The 20000-nt window shown below is 46.7% G+C and overlaps 1 protein-coding gene across 4 annotated transcripts in view; it reads right to left on the bottom strand.

The window, feature by feature from the left end:
• rptor (regulatory associated protein of MTOR, complex 1) overlaps window positions 1-20000 on the bottom strand; it is a 361851-nt gene that overhangs the window by 103080 nt on the left and 238771 nt on the right. For all 4 annotated transcript variants that reach the window (XM_063201318.1, XM_063201331.1, XM_063201308.1 and 1 more), the window contains exons 13-16: window positions 14958-15041; window positions 13298-13408; window positions 6505-6579; window positions 6279-6344 (exon numbers count right to left, since the gene is read on the bottom strand). In XM_063201318.1, coding sequence (XP_063057388.1) covers window positions 6279-6344; window positions 6505-6579; window positions 13298-13408; window positions 14958-15041 — 336 coding nt within the window. The remainder of the gene's footprint in view (window positions 1-6278; window positions 6345-6504; window positions 6580-13297; window positions 13409-14957; window positions 15042-20000) is intronic.

The following is a 20000-nucleotide window of genomic DNA, read 5'->3' as shown; positions in this document are numbered from 1 at the left end:
CGCCCTGCCTCCGCGGAAAAAAAAACCAGTAACGCCTCACCCGCTGTCAGCCTTGCTACAGCAACTTTTTAGGGGACTATTCTTTATTCATTATCCCGATTGCAAAAGAGAAAACGACATTAGAATTGTGCTTGTGCGAGATATTGAAATTCTGCCGTCAGTGATGTCATCCCGAGGCAACAGGCAGGAAAGGAAACGAACGCTCTGTCCCCCTTCTCCCCTCTGTTCTGTTCCTCTCGCTCATCTCTGTGCATCTCTTTCCAGGGACTTCATTTGGGAGCTGATTGGAGAGTCGCTTGCCTCAAAGTGGTTCCATCTACTCGCTATTCAGCACCGCAAACATGGCAGCAGAGTCGTGCTGTGCTGTGCTGTGCTGTGCTACAAACCCACTCCGCACCCACTCCCCCATGCCTACACTACACTACACTACACTACACTACACTACACAGACACACACACACACACACGCACGCACGCACGCGCGCACATACGCTTATTAATACACAAAAATCAGCACACACTCTCCGAGTCTCTCTCTCTACGCACGCACAAAGACACACACACACACGCATGCACACGCAAACACGCACACATAGACACAGGCACGCACGCACACATAGACACAGGCACGCACACACACATAGACACAGGCCCGCACACACAAGCGTACACTCGCACACTTCCTCTTACAAACACATGCCCAGACACAAATATTCTATAACACACACACACAGTGGGATTTTTCCCTCTCACTAACCAACCCCCACCCCACCCCCCCACCACAATTTCCGCCATCTCATTATTCAGCCATTGGCAGGGGCTCCCCTGCGAGTCGCTCACATCGCCGCTACTAATGGAGGCCCTCAGGCGTCTCTCTCTCTCTCTCTCTCTCTCTCTCTCTCTCTCTCTCTCTCTCTCTCTCTCTCTCTCTCTCTCTCTCTCTCTCCTCCTCTCTCTCTCTCTCTCTCCTCTCTCTCTCTCTCTCTCTCTCTCTCTCTCCCTCTCTTCACTTCCCTCTTCTCACATAGCAGCTTCTCCTTTTCTCCCTCTTTCCTACATATCCACTTCCACAGACCCATCCTCTCCTCCTCATCTCCTCCATCTCTCTTCTGCATTCCCTCTCTCACACTTCTCTCATAGCATATAGCATCATAGCAGCCCCTGCCTTCCTTTCCTCTCTCCTTACTTCTTTTCTCTTCTGTCATATACTTCACTCTTCCCCCTCTCTTCCTCCCTTTTCCTCTCTTCTACACTCCCTCTCTTCACTTCTCTTCTCTCATATAACAGCCCCTGCTTCCCCTTTCCTCCCTCTTTCAAACAAATCCTCAGACATCTCTCTCTCACAACCCCATCCTCCTCTCCTCCTCATCTCCTCCGCCTCTCTTCACTTCTCTCCTCTCATATGGCAGCTCCTGCCTCTCCTCTCCTCTCCTCCCTCTCTCCAATAACCCAGAGGCATCCTCCTCTCCAACCCTCTTCCCTCTCTCTCTACAAGCCACACTCCTCCTCTGTTATACATTCATTTGGTCCGTTAAAATATAGCTCCTGCCCCTCCCCTCTCTTCCCCCTCTCCTAAACCGCATAACCATCCTTCTCTTCCAATCCACACTCCTCTGTCATGCATTCCATTCCCTCTATCCAATTTACTTCTCTCCTCTTATATACTCCACTCCTCCACTCTTCTCTTCTCCTCTTTTACACATTCCCTCTCTTCAATGCTCTCCACTCGTATAGCAGCCCTTGCCTATCCTCTCTTTCTATTTTTCCTTTCCTCTCTTACAGTCCACAGTCCTCCTCGGTTATGAATTCCCTATCTCCCCTCCACATCCCTCCTCTTCTGTCATACTATATGAACTTCTCTCAAATACTGCAAACCTCTCTTTCTCTCTCTCTCTCCTCTCACCTCCTCTTTCTACACTCCTTGTTATACCACCCCTCTGTTCACTCATATAACAGCCTCTGTCTCTCCTCTCCTCTCTCCTACAATTCACAGACGTCTCTCACTCCGCAGCCCCTGCCTCTCCTCTTTTCCTCCTCCTCCTCCTTCTCTCTTCCCCCTCTCCAACACTCCACACTCCTCCTGTTACGCACTCCCTTTCTTCCCTCCACATCTCTCCTCTCGTGTATTTCACTACCCTCCATCCCTCTCTCCTATCTTCTTTTAACTTATCTTCCATTTCCCTCTCTTCTTGCTCCTCTCCTCCTCACGCCACTCCACTTTTCTCCACACCAACACTGCCGTCTTCCTCTGCTCTGCTGTCCTGTCCTCTCCTCTTTGTTCCAATTCTCCACTCTCCTTCTCTTCTCTCCTCCTCTTTTCTCATAAATTAACACACATACGGCACATGATAACTCATTATGCTCCCCTCCCCTCTCCTCTCCTCTCCTCTCCTCTCCTCTCCTCTCCCCATGTTTCGATTAAGGAGTCAGTGTTATTATATGCCACAGGTCTTATTGTGCTCTCCCCCTTCTCCTCTTCTCTCCTCTCCTCCCCTCCACTCCTCCCCTAAGCAACCCATATACTACACAAAAATAACTCATTGTGATTCTGCACCCCTCTCATTCTCCTCCGCTGATATTCTCTCCTCTCTTCTCCCAGCAGCACAAATACAAGCACTACATAAAAATAACACATTGTGATTCTGCCCTCCTCTCCACCCCCCGTGTCCTCGTGCTTCAGGTTGGCGGTCAGTGTTCTTGGAATGCCACAGGTCTCTCCTATACCACCCCTCTCCTCTCCTCTTCTCTTCTTCCCTTCTATCCCCAATCCTCTTCTCCCCTTCTCTCCTCTCCTCCCCTTCTATCCCCAATCCTCTTCTCCCCTTCTCTCCTCTCCTCTTCACCCCTTCTCTCCCCAATCCTCTTCTCCCCTTCTCTCCTCTCCTCTTCTCCCCTTCTATCCCCAAGCCTCCTCTCCCCTTCTCTCCTCTCAGCTTCTCCCCTTCTATCCCCAATCATCTTCTCCCCTTCTCTCCTCTCCTCTTCTCCCCCTCTCTCCTCTCCTCTTCTCCCCTTCTCTTCTCTCCTCTCCTCTACAACCCCCATGTCCCATCCCTCAGTGTTATTGTAATGCCACAGACGTCTTGCCTACAACCAACCTCCTCCTCCTCCTCTCCTTCACACACTACTGCAGTCCTCATTTCAAACCTGCTCTCCTACTCAGCACACATTCTACACAAACTACAATATCTCATTGGGATTCTCCCGCTCCCCCCAACTCCCCATAGTTCGATTTAGAGTCGAGTCCATGTTATTGTGTGCCACAGGTCTCTCTCTCTCTCTACAGTATATATATGTACGGGATACAGTATGTGCTACAGGTCATTTTCAGGGCAGGGAGATTTACAGAGGTAAACTGCTGGAGGAGGGGAAGAAGAAGGTGGTGGTGGTGGAGGTGCGGATGGATGGAAGTGTGTGTGTGTGTGTGTGTGTGTGTGTGTGTGTGTGTGTGTGTGTGTGTGTGTGTGTGTGTGTGTGTGTGTGTGTGTGTGTGTGTGTGTGTGTGTGTGTGTGCGCAAGCAAGAGAGAATCTGTGTGTGTGGTCGAAGTGCAGGTGTGTGCATGCGCGTGTGTGTGTGCGTGCGTGCGTGCGTGCGTGAGTGCGTGCGACATGCATGCATGCGTGTGTGTGTGTGCAGAGAATCTGTGTGAGTGGTCGAAGTGCAGATGTGTGCTCGCGTGTGTGTATATGTGTGTGCGAGCAAGCAAGAGAGAATCTGTGTGTGTGTGTGTGTGGTGGAAGTGTAGGTGTGCACATGCGTGTGTGTATATGTATGAGAGCAAGCAAGAGAGAATCTGTGTCTGTGTGGTCGAAGTGGAGGTGTGTGCGTGTGTGTATATGTGTGTGCGAGCAAGCAAGAGAGAATCTGTGTGTGTGTGTGGTGGAAGTGTAGGTGTGCGTGTGTGCGAGTGAGCGTTTCTAACTCCCACTCCAGCTGCTGCCCTCTTGAACCGCAATAAGATGTTGGGCGGAGAGAAAAATACCTATAGGTGGCGAGGCCAAACGGATATAACAACTTATAAATCATAAGATGGGGAGAGAGAGAGAGAGAGAGAGAGAGAGAGAGAGAGAGAGAGAGAGAGAGAGAGAGAAGAGAGAGAGAGAGAGAGAGAGAGAGAGAGAGAGAGAGAGAGGAAAAGAGGTGGAAAGAGGATGCAGAAGAGAAAAAAATGAAAAAATAAAAATAAAAAACAAATGGAGAATGAATTTAACAAACACACACACAAACACACACGTAAACAACGCACGTATGCCCGCACACACGCACGCACACACACATGCATCTCTTAACGCATACACACAAATAGAGAGGGAATTTTGGAGTTTAAACACACACGCTCTCACACACACACACACACACACACACACACACACACACACACACACACACACACACACACACACACACACACACACACACACACACACACACACACACACACACACACACACACACACACACACACACTTCAGTTCCTGCCACATCAGCAGAGGGAGCCTCCATAATGCAGCTAGCCAACCAAAGAGCAGTGGCGGCATACAGTATGTACCGCCATCGCTGCAGCAGCTCGTAATAGCTAACTAGCTAGCTAGCTCCTCATCTATTATTCAACGCTAATCAGGAGCACGCTGCCTGGCTATGCAGAGACGCTGTGTAATAAAAGCAAATCACTACATAATTAACACATACACACACACACACACACACACACACTCACACTCACACTCACACTCACACTCACACTCACACTCACACTCACACACACACACACACACACACACACACACACACACACACACACACACACACACTCACACACACAAGCAAATGCATACATACAAATATGTGCACTCACACAAACAAACAAACCGATGCAAAGGCATACACAAACATGTACACATACCCATATATGCACACAAAAACATTAACATAACACACCCACACACAACATAACACACACACTAACATACATGCATACCCACAACAACACACACACGCAGGCACGCACATGTACACACACACGCGCGCACACACACACACTCACCAGCACCCACACCCACTCACTCACACCCAGGGACATACACAATCAAACAATCACCCAACCCCACACACAGTCTCCCTCACACATGCACATTCACAAACGAAATCCCTCGTCGACGGTGTAAGTAGCGGCGAGAGTTTTGTTGTGTCGGTCCCCAGGGACATCAGCCAACGAGAGAGAGGCAGTGACGGTGAGTGACGGGACGAGGAGAAACCCGATGGAACAAATTAACTACGCTCGCCTCGCCGCCTCAAAGACCTCCAAGCGCACAGAGCTCATTTACTGACAGGAGCATCAATTGTGTGGAGCGAGTCTTGCCAAACTCCAGGTAGCATGATGCATAATCTGGCCAACAGGCTTACAGTGGAATAACTATTTACACATCATTACAGCTGACAAAACAGGAGAGAAAATTGTGTGTCTAACCCATTTTGTCCTAAGCCCTTTTTGGGACATGGTGCCCTCTTCCTATTAAATCCTAAATATCTCAGTCTCCGAAGCACATACAAACATGAAATGAGTTACATTTAAAAGCCAAGACCCTGCTCTTGCTTTATAATGTGTTCATTCAGCTCCAACATACCCACATATTTAATAAAACAGCTCAAATATCAAAATCCTGAATGCAGCGTGTATGTGTCTCCAGGACACAATGGGTTAACATGCATTTGCTGAGCCCCACGTAACATACACTATATTATCCAAAGTATTCGCTAACCTGCCTTGACTCACATATGAGCTTAACTGCCATCCCATTCTTAACTAATAGGGTCCATTGATATCGGTCCACCTTTTGCAGCTCTTACAGCTTCAACTCATCTGGGAAGGCTACCCACAAGGTTGAGGAGTGTGTTTATAGGAATTTTGGATCATTCTTCAAAAAGCGCATTGGTGAGGTCACACACTGACGTTGGTGGAGAAAGCCTGGCTCTCAGTCTCCGCTCTAATTCATAAAAAAGGTGCTCTATATGAATTCAGGACAGTCAAGTTCATTCATACCACACCCTGTCATGGATTTTTTATGGACTTTGCTCTGTGCACTGGTGGACAGTCCTGTTGGAAGACGAAAGGGTCCGCTCCAAAATGTTCCCACAGTGTTGGGAGAATGTAATGGCACAAAATGCTTTGGTATTCTGAAGCATCAGTGTACTGAAATATTTTAGATAATTCCATGCTCGCAATCTTGTGAGAAGAGTTTGAGTTTGATGCAAAACGGTCAGATGGCCGCCACTTACCTGGCCCGTGTTGTAGTTGTTGACAATGACAGCCAAGATGAACACAGCCATAGTCCGATGCTCCGCCTGGGAAAACGATAGAGGGATACATACATTACATACAGTCTCAGCAACACGTATACAGGCTACTTAACTAACGTGTAAATCTCATTCATCAAAGAAGATTCTCATTCATCAAAGTCATGTGAGAGTTTAGTTGCATCAAGAGAGATTAGTGGATACTCACAGGCATGTATGGATCAGCCAACACCGACAGGAAATACTTGTGCCCATTGTCCTTCACAAGGTCAGCTTGGCATGACTAGGTAGGGAAAAACAGAGAGAGAGAGAGAGAGAGAGAGAGAGAGAGAGAGAGAGAGAGAGAGAGGGAGAGAGAGAGAGTGAGAGAGAGAGAGAGAGAGAGAGAGGTGTGGAGGGGGAGAATGGGTGGGTGAGAGATAGGTAGATAAGTAAGGAAAGACATGAGAGAGGGAAAGATAAAAGGAGAGAGAAAAGGATAAAGGATAAAGAAAAAACAACAACAACAACAACAACAAATTGAGAACTTTATACAAAGTAAATTAAGGGTGCAAGATGAAGAAGCGCACACACCATCAAACAACCCTATTAGCTTAATACATTCCCCCAGCTCTTCGTATCTCTTCTCCCTTTTACCTGCTTGTTACGGAAAACAAAAAAAAAGGCAGGGGGAAAAAAAGAAAAGAAAAGATGGATCCTCCAATAAACCCCGCAGGACATTAAGTGCCTCTCGCACCGTCCACTAACCCTATTTGTTGGGGCTGTTTACCTTGGCGTTAATGCACTCTCGGCGCTCGGGTACCAAAAGAGTCATTCTCACCATCCTTTTTTCCCCCTACTCATCAGTGCTGCAACAGGCTGCTGCTGCAGTGTCATAGATCAGGGGGGCTCTCTGCAGTATGCATGCCTCAGGGCCTTAAAGGTATTACTGTGTAATATGTTTAGCAGTTTATTTCCAGAATTCATGGTGCTGCCCACTCACTAATGCTACCTTTAAAAAAATACCTACAGTACCGCCACCATTAAATTAAAAGTATCCAATGTGACTGTGGAAATGACACTGTTCATACATGAAAACTTGAAAAGGGTGATCATCTTATGTCTACCATTGTGAATTTCCAGAAATAGACATTTTTAGCTGCAAAATGTACTGCATTTTGGCCATACTAGTAAATATTAGCGTATTAGTTAGAAAATATTCATGAAAAGGTCAATGTTGGCAGTAGGCAGCACAGTTTTAATGAGCAGCATAGTTACAATACCTACTCTGGCCACCATCCTACACAGTGCACCTTTAATGAATACCATTCAACATTCATCCCTCTCCTTCTATCCTTTCTCTCTCTTGTCTCTTTCTCCTTTCTCTCTCTTGTCCTCCTGCTCGCTTTTTTATCCCTCTCTCTTTATACTTTTCTCTTACATTCATACCCCTCCCCCTTTCCCCCAATGCCTCTGTCTTTCTCTCCTGTCTGATACTTCTTTAAATCCATTTCATTCCTGTCTCCTTATTTGTCTATCTTGTGATCTCTTCTTTCTGTAGTGTCTGACTTCCCTTCTCTACCCTATGTATTCCATTTCAAGGGAAAGAAAAGAACACTTCACTCTTCTCTTTACAATGATACCACTGTAGGGGGAGCAAAAGGTGAAGTCTTAAGTGAAGGTGCTGAATGCAGAGGATATAGCTGGTACATGGTACATGGAGTCCAGTTACACGGAGGAATGGCTCATTTTTTACAACTGCCTTTTGGACCACTACAACACCCAACCAATCGAAATCTTCATCCCTCTCTTTCTTTATCCATCTCTCTCTTGCCTTCTTCAGGGCCGTACACACACGTCTCTAGTAGTTACTCGCTCAGCGAATGAAGACAATAGAATATCAATGTGTTCCAGCGAGACGAGCAGGCGAGTACTGTACAAGCGATGTGATGTGGGCGGATCCCGAGTTGAAAATATTTGAACTTTGAGCGAGACGAGTAAGCGAGTAACCAATTGGAAGGCAGAGTTTGGTACTTCTCGCCTTCCCGCGGGAACTTTCAGCAAACGTTCCATGAAAGAGTGGCAAGTAGGCGAGCAAGCGAGAAGCTAGTAATGTGTGTGTACGCCGCTTTACTCTCCAGACTCACACTATTATCCATTTAATTTCCCTCTCCCCCCCCCTCTCTCTCTCTCCCTCCCTCTCTCTCTCCCTCCAGCTTTCTTTCTCCAGTGTCTGACTTTATTTTTTCCCACTTTCTTTATCCATTTTATTCTTTTTCATGGAAGAGCAAAGAATACTTCACTCTTTATACTTTGTGTTACCAGAAGAGCGGCAGCAAAAGAATCTCGGGTGGAGGTGCTGAATGCACAAGGTGGTGGTGTTATCTAGAGTTCAGATACATGCAGGAAGAGGAAATCTGGAATCCTCAGGCACAACATATAGCCATATAGCTCACACTTACATCTGCCTTTGAAAGTATGTACATGTATGTAAGTGTGTACTATATGGTACATTAATGTGAAATGATGTGTGTAATGTCTTGTGAATTCTGTATTCATGTATGCATGCTACTGGACACATTTATTTCCCTTGGGATTAATAAATGATACTCTACTCTACTTTCAACAGCATCTCAAATTTTCCACACCAACCTGCCAAAATACCCTGCCACCAGCCACAGCACTCCAAGCTAGGGGTGTAAATCACAGCCTCCATGACGATCGGTACGGTATCCATTTCTTAAAGCAGGGATTTGATTATTTTCGATACTTAAGAATTCCCTGTGATACGATACAATTCGATTCGATTTTTTCCAATTACTTTTCCACGTCTATTATGTTATGGAGCTAGTGCATTGGTCAGCGATTCGAATATTTTTGATACTTGCTCCCCAATACAATTCGATTAAATCGTCGGCCGTAGGATCGATGCACGATACATTTCGATTATTATTTACACCCCTACTACAAGCCATGCCCTCTCCTTGCCTTTCCTCCGTCCCACATAATATCCCATAATACCCCATCCTTCACAACCTCCAGCTGTAAACACCTGTCTACCCTTCCTGAACACCGCTAGCTTGTGTGACAGTAACACGGTCGCCTATCCCACGGCCCAGAGAGAAAACAAAGAGGCACAAAAGTGTTTAGTGAAGGACAGGATTTTAATAAAGGAGTGTGTTTGTGTGTGTTTGTGCGAGAGAGAGAGAGAGAGAGAGAGAGAGAGAGAGAGAGAGAGAGAGAGAGAGAGAGAGAGAGCAAAAGAGAGAGAGAGGGAGAGAGAGAGAGGGAGAGAGAGAGAGGGGTGGGGAAACGTGTGAGAGAGAAAGAAGGAGAGAGAGAGAGAGAGAGAGAGAGAGAGAGAGAGAGAGAGAGAGAGAGAGAGAGAGAGAGAGAGAGAGAGAGAGAGAGAGAGAGAGAGAGAGAGAGAGAGAGAGAGAGAGAGAAAGAAAGAGAGAGAATGCATCCGAGCCGAGCAGAGTGAATGACCACAAGTAAACACAGCCTCGGGGGAGTGAGGGGGTTTTATTTACTGGCTAGCACGGCCCAAAAATCCCAGCCTGCCACCGGAGGGACAGCCTGGTGTAGCTCTGACATGATGGGTATGTCATGTAATAACAACAACCACCAGGCCCCAGCACAGCACAACACAGCGCACCACACCACAGCGCAGTGCCGCACACAGGAGCCACCACAGAATTAAAGAATGGTGACAGCAGCTATTTCATAGCCCATCTCTCTTGCTATTCCCCCAGTAATGCACTGGGTCTGTGTGCCTCTCTCTCTCTTGGTCTCTCTCTTTCTGTATCTCTCTCTTGCTGCTCTCGCTTGCGCTTGCTCTCTCTCTCTCTCTCTCTCTCTCTCTCTCTCTCTCTCTCTCTCTCTCTCTCTCTCTCTCTCTCTCTCTCTCTCTCTCTCTCTCTCTCTCTCTCTCTCGCTCCCTCCCTCTCTCTCGCTCCCTCTTTCTCGTTCTCTCTCTCGCTCTCTCTCTCTTTCAATACTGATATGACGAGCTCTGCCGGCCTGAATGCTCTGGAGGCACCTGTAGATGAGTTTTAGCTATGTCTGTCACCAGCAAAGAGAATATGTAATGGAGGCAGTATGTGTGCTTGCAACAGAGAAGGGGGGTAGACCATGAGAGAGAGAGAGAGAGAGAGAGAGAGAGAGAGAGAGAGAGAGAGAGAGAGAGAGAGAGAGAGAGAGAGAGAGAGAGAGAGAGAGAGAGAGAGAGAGAGAGAGAGAGAGAGAGAAATATCTATGAGGAATTGCGTGTTTTAATAAAGTGTGTGTGTAAGAGGGGGGGGGGGGGGCAGGAGGGGGAAAAAAATGCAGTGGCCAAACTCAGAGCTCAGCAACAACTCAGAAAGAGAGGGAGGGCGTAGAGAAGAGGAGGAAAACTAAAAAAAGAGAGAAGAAATGTAATTAGCTCTCCGGCTGTAGCGCATTACAGCTCTGCTGCAAAAGAGGCGCCCAGGGGTGAAGACCTGGGCTCCGAACCAGGGTGGGTTTTCTGTATCTTTATTTTGTTTATTCCTTCTTTCTTCCTTTCTTTCTTTATTTTTTTTACACAGAGAGGGGGATGAGGTCTAGACTTTGTCTTGTTATTTTGTGCTCACAGACCCATTTGTGTCCAGACACCAGGCACAATTACACCTCATTAGACCCTCCTGTCAAAAGAAATAATTTGTTTCCTCTTTGAGTCGTTTTCAGCTTTTCTTCCCATGAACTCATTATGACTGGTTTATCACTTTTATTGAGCAGGCACCCAACCATTTTTGAAAGAAAAATGATCATTAAAAACAAATGCCATTCGTGTTGCATTGTGTTATTTCTCTTCTTGTACAGCCAATATCAAACACAACACCACTAAGAGTAAAAAAGGAGCATTCTTTGACTACACTAAGTGTTTAAAATTATTTCAAATAGTGTTGATGTTTTTTCTGCATTACATGTATGATTGATTGTTTACATGTATTGCCATTTCAGCAGCTATGGCTACATCATGGCCAATACAGATAGAAAAAAAACAATCACATTACATTTACAAAACCAACAACTATATAAATTAAGAGATGAAATACGCTTCTTAACATCAATACATTCTAAAAAATTCAAAACCTTTAAAGGTGGGACCTTATTAAAAATATCAAAAACAGTATCTTTCATAAAAAAACTGCTGCCTTTTCATTCTCAGTGCAGAGCAAGTTAAAATATGCCTCTGCTTTACATGTAAGAGACATCAGCAGTAAGGTGGGCTGAGATTGGGTCCCATTACAGTCTATAAGTTCTACCACGGAGCTAATTTATTCATTTCACAAGACCCCCAAAGGAGCTTGTTGAGTAACCACAAGAAAACGACAAACGTGAGCTTACGCGACAAACCATATGATCTACTCCCTGAGTGCTTATTCATAGGAGCGATACACGTCTTGTGCCTTATTTCCAGGTTGTCCGGCTTGCCACATAGAAAAGCGTCACGGATATTGGTTGACGATCGGACCTAGCCTTGGGCTGTGTTGGCTTGGGATCAGACATTACCAGTCGCGCGCACACACGCACGCAGGCTACTCCTCACATCGAGGCTCTTCACAGTCAGTAGGACGATATATTTAGTTTGAGTGGGTGTTTAGGAGTGGTCAGACAGAGAGAGAGAGAGAGAGAGAGAGAGAGAGAGAGAGAGAGAAGGGAAAGAGAGGAGGAATGAGGAGGATGAGGGATAGAAAGAAACGGAAAAGGACAGAGTGGATGGGACGAAAGCAACCACTAAAATACAGACTGCATTAAGAGTGGCCACAATGAAAGACGTGAGGAGAGAGGAAGACTTCAGAGAGGGGGAGAGAGAGAGAGAGAGAGAGAGAGAGAGAGAGAGAGAGAGAGAGAGAGAGAGAGAGAGAGAGAGAGAGAGAGAGAGAGAGAGAGAGGCCGCTAAAAATATAGGCTGTGTAGGAGTGGCCCACAGTGAAAGAGGCAACAGGGAGGGGAAGACATAAAGAAGGAGGGAGGGGAGAGGGAAAGAGAGAGAGGGATGGAGGGAGAGGGAGAGAGAGAGAGAGAGAGAGGGATGGAGGGAGAGGGAGAGGGAGAGAGAGAGAGAGGGATGGAGGGAGAGGGAGAGGGAGAGAGAGAGAGAGAGAGAGAGAGAGAGAGAGAGAGAGAGAGAGAGAGAGAGAGAGAGAGACAGGGAGGGAGGGAGGGAGGGGAGGGAAGAAGGTATGGAAGAGGAAGTGAAGCAGGATGAGCGTGTGGCCACTCACGCTGTCCATGGTTGGGATAATCTTGGCCACAAGGGAAGGAGAGAGGGAAGAAGAAGGTGGAGGATAGACAGAAAAGGGACCGAATGGAGCAGATGGAAGTGGCCACTTAAATTTAGGAGTGGCCCAGGGAACGGAAGATGTAGAAAAAAAAGAGAGCGGGAGGGAGGAATGGGTGCAGAAGTGGAAAGGCTACTCACACTGTCCATGGAGAGAGAGAGAGAGAGAGAGAGAGAGAGAGAGAGAGAGAGAGAGAGAGAGAGAGAGAGAGAGAGAGAGAGAGAGAGAGAGAGAGAGAGAGGGGGAGAGGAAACTGGAAACAGGTTGGTCAGAAAAGAATGGACAGAAAGAAAGTGGCCACTAAAATATAGGGTGTGTAAGAGTGAAAGAGGCAGGGAGGGGAAGATGTAAAGAAAGGGGAGGGGACGAGGGTGAGGAGCGGAAGTGTAGGTGTGTGTGTGTGTGTGTGCGGGTGTGTGTGTGTGTGTGTGTGTGTGTGTGTGTGTGTGTGTGTGTGTGTGTGTGTGTGTGTGTGTGTGTGTGTGTGTGTGTGTGTGTGTGTGTGTGTGTGTGTGTGGCTACTCACGCTTTCCACGGCGAGGATCTTGGCAGTGCTTTTGTGTGTGTGTGTGTGTGTGTGTGTGTGTGTGTGTGTGTGTGTGTGTGTGTGTGTGTGTGTGTGTGTGTGTGTGTGTGTGTATGTATACGTAGGTATTTGTGTGTGTGTGTGTGTGTGTGTGTGTGTGTGTGTGTGTGTGTGCGGCTACTCACGCTGTCGACGGCGAGGATCTTGGCCCAGATGAAGACCAGCAGTGGCCTCAGCTCCCGCGCGGAGCTCTGCAGCAGCTTCAGCACGTAGGGGAAGATCCCCACAGACAAGGCCTGGACCACCGGAAGAAGAAAGACAGGAAGTGGTGTGTGTGTGTGTGTGTGTGTGTGTGTGTGTGTGTGTGTGTGTGTGTGTGTGTGTGGACGGGGAGGGAGGGAGGGAGGGAGGGAGGGTGTGTGTGGGAGGGTGTGTGTGTGTGTGTGTGTGTGTGTGTGTGTGTGTGTGTGTGTGTGTGTACGTTTGTGTGTGAACGCGTGTGGGCGGAGGGGGAGGGTGTGTGTGTGTGTGTGTGTGTGTGTGTGTGTGTGTGCGTACGTATGCGTGTGCATGTGCGTGTGCGTGTGCGTGTGCGTGCGAAGGGGGAGTGGCGGAGAAACAAAGACAAAGAGGTATGAACAGATTGATTAAAAAATAATAATTAACAAAATAAGGACACCTTTCATGAATGTGTGATTCTTTTTCTCGAATAAAAAAGCTTAAAAATATACTCTATTATGTTCTATTATTTTATCTTGTATCATATGTTTTATGTTCTGGTGAATAGGATTAATGGTACTCATATTTTAAGCATGCTTTAAATACTGACAGAGCAGCAAATTGACAGAAGTGTCAACAAATACAGATCATCACAGCCAATTCTAATTATGAACTATATACAAAGTTTTCTAAATGTCTGTGTGAAAAAACACCTAGACTAGTGGAATATTACCCACAATTACACAGTCTGCTACCTTCACTATCCCCAAAATAGGGCTGTACGTTCATATTTTTAGATGAAATGTGTCAATACAGTCTGCTGGTGGTCTCGCCACACTCACTGTGTAAGTGGAATATTTAGTGGCATATTTACGCGCAACTTCACAGCCTGCGACCCAAACACTATCCCAAAATAGGGCTGGAGCATATATTTGTAGAATAATGCAATATGTGTGAATACAGCCTTGCTGGTGGTCTGACTAAACAATCTGCCCATGTCTGAGGCATTCTACATGACTATGTAAGTAATTTAGTGGCATATTTACGTACATTTTCACAGTCTGCTAACCCCAGAAATAGGGCTGGAGCATATATTTTTAGAATTTTGCAATATGTGTGAATACAGTGTAGCTGGTGGTCTCGCCAAACAATCTCCCCAAGTCTGAGGCATTGTTCATGACCGTGCAAGTTGATTATTTACGCACATTTTCAGTCTGCTAATCAAACACTATCCAAAAAAGGGCTGGAGCATATATTTTTAGAATAATGCAATATGTGTGAATTCAGTCTTGGGGGTGGTCTCACCAAACAATCTGCCCATGTCTGAGGTCTTGCTCATAACCACGTAAAAGTGGAATATTTGCACATTCTCAGAGTCTGGTACCAACACGTTCCCAAAATAGGGTTGGAAGTTTATTTTTAGGAGAAGGATGTATTGCAATGTGTGAATATAGCCAGTTGGCGGCCTCACCAAAGTGGGGGCCCTAAGCAAAAATATTCAGCCACATTTTCACAGTCTGCTACCAGCACTATCCTAAAAATAGACTGGAAGTACATGTTTTTTGGAGGAGGATGTATTGGTGTGAATGTAGCCTGCTGGTGGGTGCTGGCTGGTTGTACCCTTACCAAGCTGACGGCCCACGGCCCGAGGTCCAGGAAGCGTCCGAGCAGGTCCAGGGCTCTGAGACGGTGCACCTGGCTCAAGAGGACCTGGAGGAAAGTAGAACAGGCTGGTGGTCAGACATATTCAAGAAGATCTAAAACAAAGCTGGCAGAGAGTCAGTCACACACAGACAGGGAGGGAGGAAGGGAGGGAGGAAGGGAGGGAGGAACGCCCACATGGCTTGGCGTTCTGTCGAGATGGGCTGCTTTGTCAACATGAGCTTCCGAAAGCAGAAGCTGATAGTAGAGCTGCTATTACAAGCTTATTGTTGCCATACATCCAAGACTTAATCTTGGTATTAATGTAGGGAATGTCATAGCATTGCTATTAAGATGACAAGTCTTTTAGTCTTGTAGTCTGGCAGGCTTTTTCAGCTGGTAGTGAATGGAATCCTGATCCAGTGGTGTAGTCTACGTAGGACGCAGGTAGATTTCAGTATACCCAATTAAAAATGATTGATCCATTATTTAGAATAGCACAAATATATACAGTATATCCACCTCAAAACATGCTCAAATATTCAGTATACCCACCACAAAAAAGTAGACTACACCACTGCAGTGATCCCATCTGTAGCTTTGGCAGTTCAGCACCAGGGACAGCTACCCCCAAACACATGGTGCGGCTTGCCTTGATCCAGAAGATCTCAAAGGGTATCTCTCAAAGTGAAGTGTCCTAGCCTTGCTGGGACGAGTAACGCCCAGTTTCCAAAGGTGTATTCAATTATTAATTGCACTTATTATTAATTGCACTTAGAACTAGCTATCAGATAGTCTTTGGTGAAATCCACAAAAAACTGGCCTTACTCATCCTAGCAAGGGTAGAACACTTAACTTTGAGAAATGGCCAATGTCATTCTGTTATATTGAATTAAAATCATCCTGCTCTCTAACACCTCTACCAATGTGTAGTGGCACATACACAAGGGGAGTGCTGTGAGTAGAGCACTCTCTTCTTGCTCTGTCGAAGGGAGTTCAGGACCATGGACAGCTACCTGGGTGAAGTAGCCTCTCGCTGCAGATGGGCCTGTTTAAGGGGCCTATTCAGTCTTTACTGTAAATACTCAGCTACATCATCACAACATTACTATGACAATGCAGGGATTCTTAAGCAACCAAATAAGACTAGGTCATTACCATTTTGGTGACAATAAGGTTATGAGAGGCTCTGCGCTAAGGCGTTAAGCAGCTGAAGGCACCCTCATGTGGTTTCAACTCATTTTAACAGAAGAACTTTTTCTCATCCAATTGTGTTGAATAGGGATCATCCTTCGGCAGGCCCAACTGCACTAATAAGCTGTCATAACCTAAACACTAATCTTCAAGGGTTAGAGTTTCGTCAGAAATTGTTCAATAGCGACGGCAGCCTGCAGCTAGTACACGAAACCAAGCTATGGTCAGTGCTGATAGATTCGGACAATGATTGGGTCACCAGGAAAACCCTTCCACTCACTCATTTAAGTCTCAGAACTGTTGGGAGACGTTCAAAGACATGGGGGTGGCATATGCCTTTAAGACTAACACTTTGAGGTCAAATGTAGCACATTGCATTGTCTTGGTGGGTCAGTTCGACAGGCAGGGCCGGATTATGGATAGGGCCAGCGGCACAGTGCCCAAGGGCACCAACCATTTTTGATCAGTGAGGGGGGCAGGGGAACACAGAACACAAGCTTAACAAATGTTGTTCATAAATGGGGAACAAGTAAGTTATAGTGCCCAGGGGCACCACATTGGCTTAAAACGGTCCTGTCGACAGGTAGTCATTCTGTTGTGTTGAAGATGCTGCCATAGCCCGAACTCTATCCCAAAGTCCACACCCCTAAGAGTAACTACTATACGGTGTAGTAATGAATTACGGTAGTAGCTCAGGAGGACAGGTAGCTCATATTGACGTGACACCGGCGGATGCTTTCTTGAGCACGGTGGGGCAGGTGGCAGCGAATAGGAGCAGGTGCAGTGGCTCTCACACACCACAGGTCCTGGCAGAAGCACACGTGTTTGTGTGTGTGTGTGTGTGTGTGTGTGTGTGTGCGTGCGTGCGTGTGTGTGCGTGCGTGCGTGTGTGTGCGTGCGTGTGTGTGTGTGTGTGTGTGTGTGTGTGTGCGCGCGTGTGCGTGTGTGAGAGAGAGAGAGAGAGAGAGAGAGAGAGAGAGAGAGAGAGAGAGAGAGAGAGAGAGAGAGAGAGAGAGAGAGAGAGAGACCGTGTAAGCAAGTGTGTGGGCGGATCGGACATTTATGCCTGAATGCTAACATGACATAATTAAGGTGTTCAGCTGAGAGGCTTATTATATAAACTGCCACTGTGTGTGTGTGTGTGTGCAGGAATGTGACTGAGTTCAAATTTAATAAGTGCACCTGCAGGTTTTGGTGTTAAGATGTGTACATTACGTTTCCACACCATATGTTAGGAGTGGGCGATGGGTGGGTGGTCTGTGTGGGGGCGCATGTTAAATAATCAACTATGGGACAAATTTGCATAGATTTGACCCAAAATACATTAACGCATGTAAATGAAAACATCTTGACTTTTTTCACAGTCAGCGGAGCCTAAAGTAAGTACCGGTAAGTAAGTGTGTATGCCCGTTAATGAATGCACGGATAAATATATTAAGCCAGGGATGCAACAAGTTTTCACGTGTACAGTTGCGTGAGCTGTTGAGTAGAGGAAAATAAATGCAGATCCAAAAAAAAACCCATTTACATAATTGCTGCGTGTGTGTGAGAGAGAGTCCATGTGTGTGCACTTATGAGTCAGTATGTGTGTGCGTGTGTGTGTGCGTGTGCATGTGTGAGTGTGTGTGTGTGTGTGTGGTGTGTACATGAGTGCGTGCTAGCGTAAGGGTTTGGCTCGAGCTAGCCCAGCGGACCAGCGTGAGCTCCGGACGTTTGGTTGTTCCTGTGCGCTGGACGCCTCGCTGCGTCTAAAGGACCCGGAGCAGAAGGGGCTGCCTACGTTACTGCCCACGCAAAAAAAAAAAAGAACACAGAAAAAAGGGAAAAAAAGAAAAAGAAATCCAAAACCTTGCCCTAGCAGCTATTTACTACGCTACAGGCCCCTATTGGGTAATTATTATTGGAGCACAGCGGAGTCACGTACGTAGTTCCACTGGGCCGTGACCTGACACAGCAGAGGCCGGGGAGCAGGGAGCAGGGAGCGGGAGAGCGGGGGCGTTAAACAGGCAGGGGTACACCGGGGGCGGGTCAGAGCGGGTCAGGGCAGTCCCCAAACAAGACACACAGACGGGACGGGTGGCAGGGGGTGGGGAAGGGAACAACTTGAGGGAATAAGCCAGGAAGACAGAGAGGGAGAGAAAAGCCAGGGATAGATACAGAGCGAGAAAGATGCGAGAGCGCACATGCAAGAGAGAGAGGGAGGGAGAGAGAGAGAGAGAGAGAGAGAGAGAGAGAGAGAGAGAGAGAGAGAGAGAGAGAGAGAGAGAGAGAGAGAAAGCATTTTGGGGGTGCAGAGAAGGACAAGGAGGAGAGAAGGAGGAAAAGAGAGGAGAGGAGAAAAGAGGAGAAGAAGGGAGGTGGAGGAAAAGAGGAGAAGAAGGGAACAGAGAGGAGAGGAGAAAAGAGGAGAAGAAGGGAGGAGGAGGAAAATAGGGGAGGAGGAGGAAGAGGAGTTCCGATGCACATGGCATCCAGAGATCAAGATTATTTAGTCAGCATGTGGAGGAGAGCCAGGGCCAACAGGCGGTCACATGGGAGGGGCAGAGAGAGAGAGAGAGAGAGAGAGAGAGAGAGAGAGAGAGAGAGAGAGAGAGAGAGAGAGAGAGAGAGAGAGAGAGAGAGAGAGAGAGAGAGAGAGAGAGAGAGAGAGAGAGAGAGAGAGCACAAAATGCAGTGGAGAGAGAGAATATTATTATGATGAACATTCATTTCTTAGAGAAGAAACCTGAACCGTGAATTCTACAAGTCACACTAGAGATGAGAAAAAAACAGGTATGAAATGGTCCGGCCAAAAAAAAAAAAGAAAACTATCCACTATATGCCACATCCAGGGAGGCTGACAGGGAAAGACAAAGGGGTCTCTTGTTCCGGCCCCAGGGAGAGAGGGGGGCCAGAGTTGGCTTCTCATTGCATTGTATGTATTAGGTAGGGGGGCCCATTCAGGGGACTTTAAAGGGACACTGTGTGAGTTTTTTAGTTGTTTATTTCCAGAATTCATGCTGCCCATTCACTAATGTTACCTTTTTCATGAATACTTAACACCAGCATCAAATTCTAAGTATTCATTATGACTGGAAAAATTGCGCTTTTCATACATGAAAAAGGGGGATCTTCTCCATGGTCCGCCATTTTGAATTTCCAAACATAGCCAATTTTAGCTGCAAAAATTACTGTACTTGGACCATACTAGAAAATATTTGTTTAATACTTCCCTTCATGTAAAGATCTTATTTGGCAAAAGGCAGCCCAATTTCAATAAGCAGCATAGTTGCAGTACCTTTTTGACCATTTCCTGCACAGTGTCCCTGTCAGCGGCCCTGGCCACACACATCCCACCAGTACACCATCCACTCACAAAATAATGCATACAAGGCCACGTCCAGCACTCTCAAGACATACATCGGTGCTCATGTTGACCAAAGGTTGTGACGTAGGAGACCAGCTTATGTCTCATGTCCTCTCCATGAACTTAAATTGTATTAAATATTTCATATGATTGAAGTTCAAGCAGAGGCTGTGGAGACTGAAAGGAAAACACCCATGTGTGTCCTGATGGAGTGAACCATTTCCAGGAAGCGGTGTCCCATGGTGGTAGTTGTGGCGAGAAAAGAAAAACGGCTTTTCTAGCCTTGTCCTGGCTTACTGTGCAGACTTAGAGGGGCAATATGAACCATTATAATCAGATAATAAGATGGTTATTACACATTACCTTGACTTATTGCGTAGCGAATGAGCATTCTCTCAGCAGCCTTAATACTCTGTAGGGAGAAATTCTGACCTAAAAGCAGGCTTGTGCCAGGTTGGCACTCATGGGCTAGCAAGACTTTGTTGTTT

This window comes from Engraulis encrasicolus, chromosome 1 (assembly GCF_034702125.1).
Source record: "Engraulis encrasicolus isolate BLACKSEA-1 chromosome 1, IST_EnEncr_1.0, whole genome shotgun sequence".
Lineage (NCBI taxonomy): Eukaryota > Metazoa > Chordata > Actinopteri > Clupeiformes > Engraulidae > Engraulis > Engraulis encrasicolus.
The sequence above is the reverse complement of the archived record's forward strand: the minus strand, read 5'-3'. Positions and strand labels throughout refer to the sequence as shown.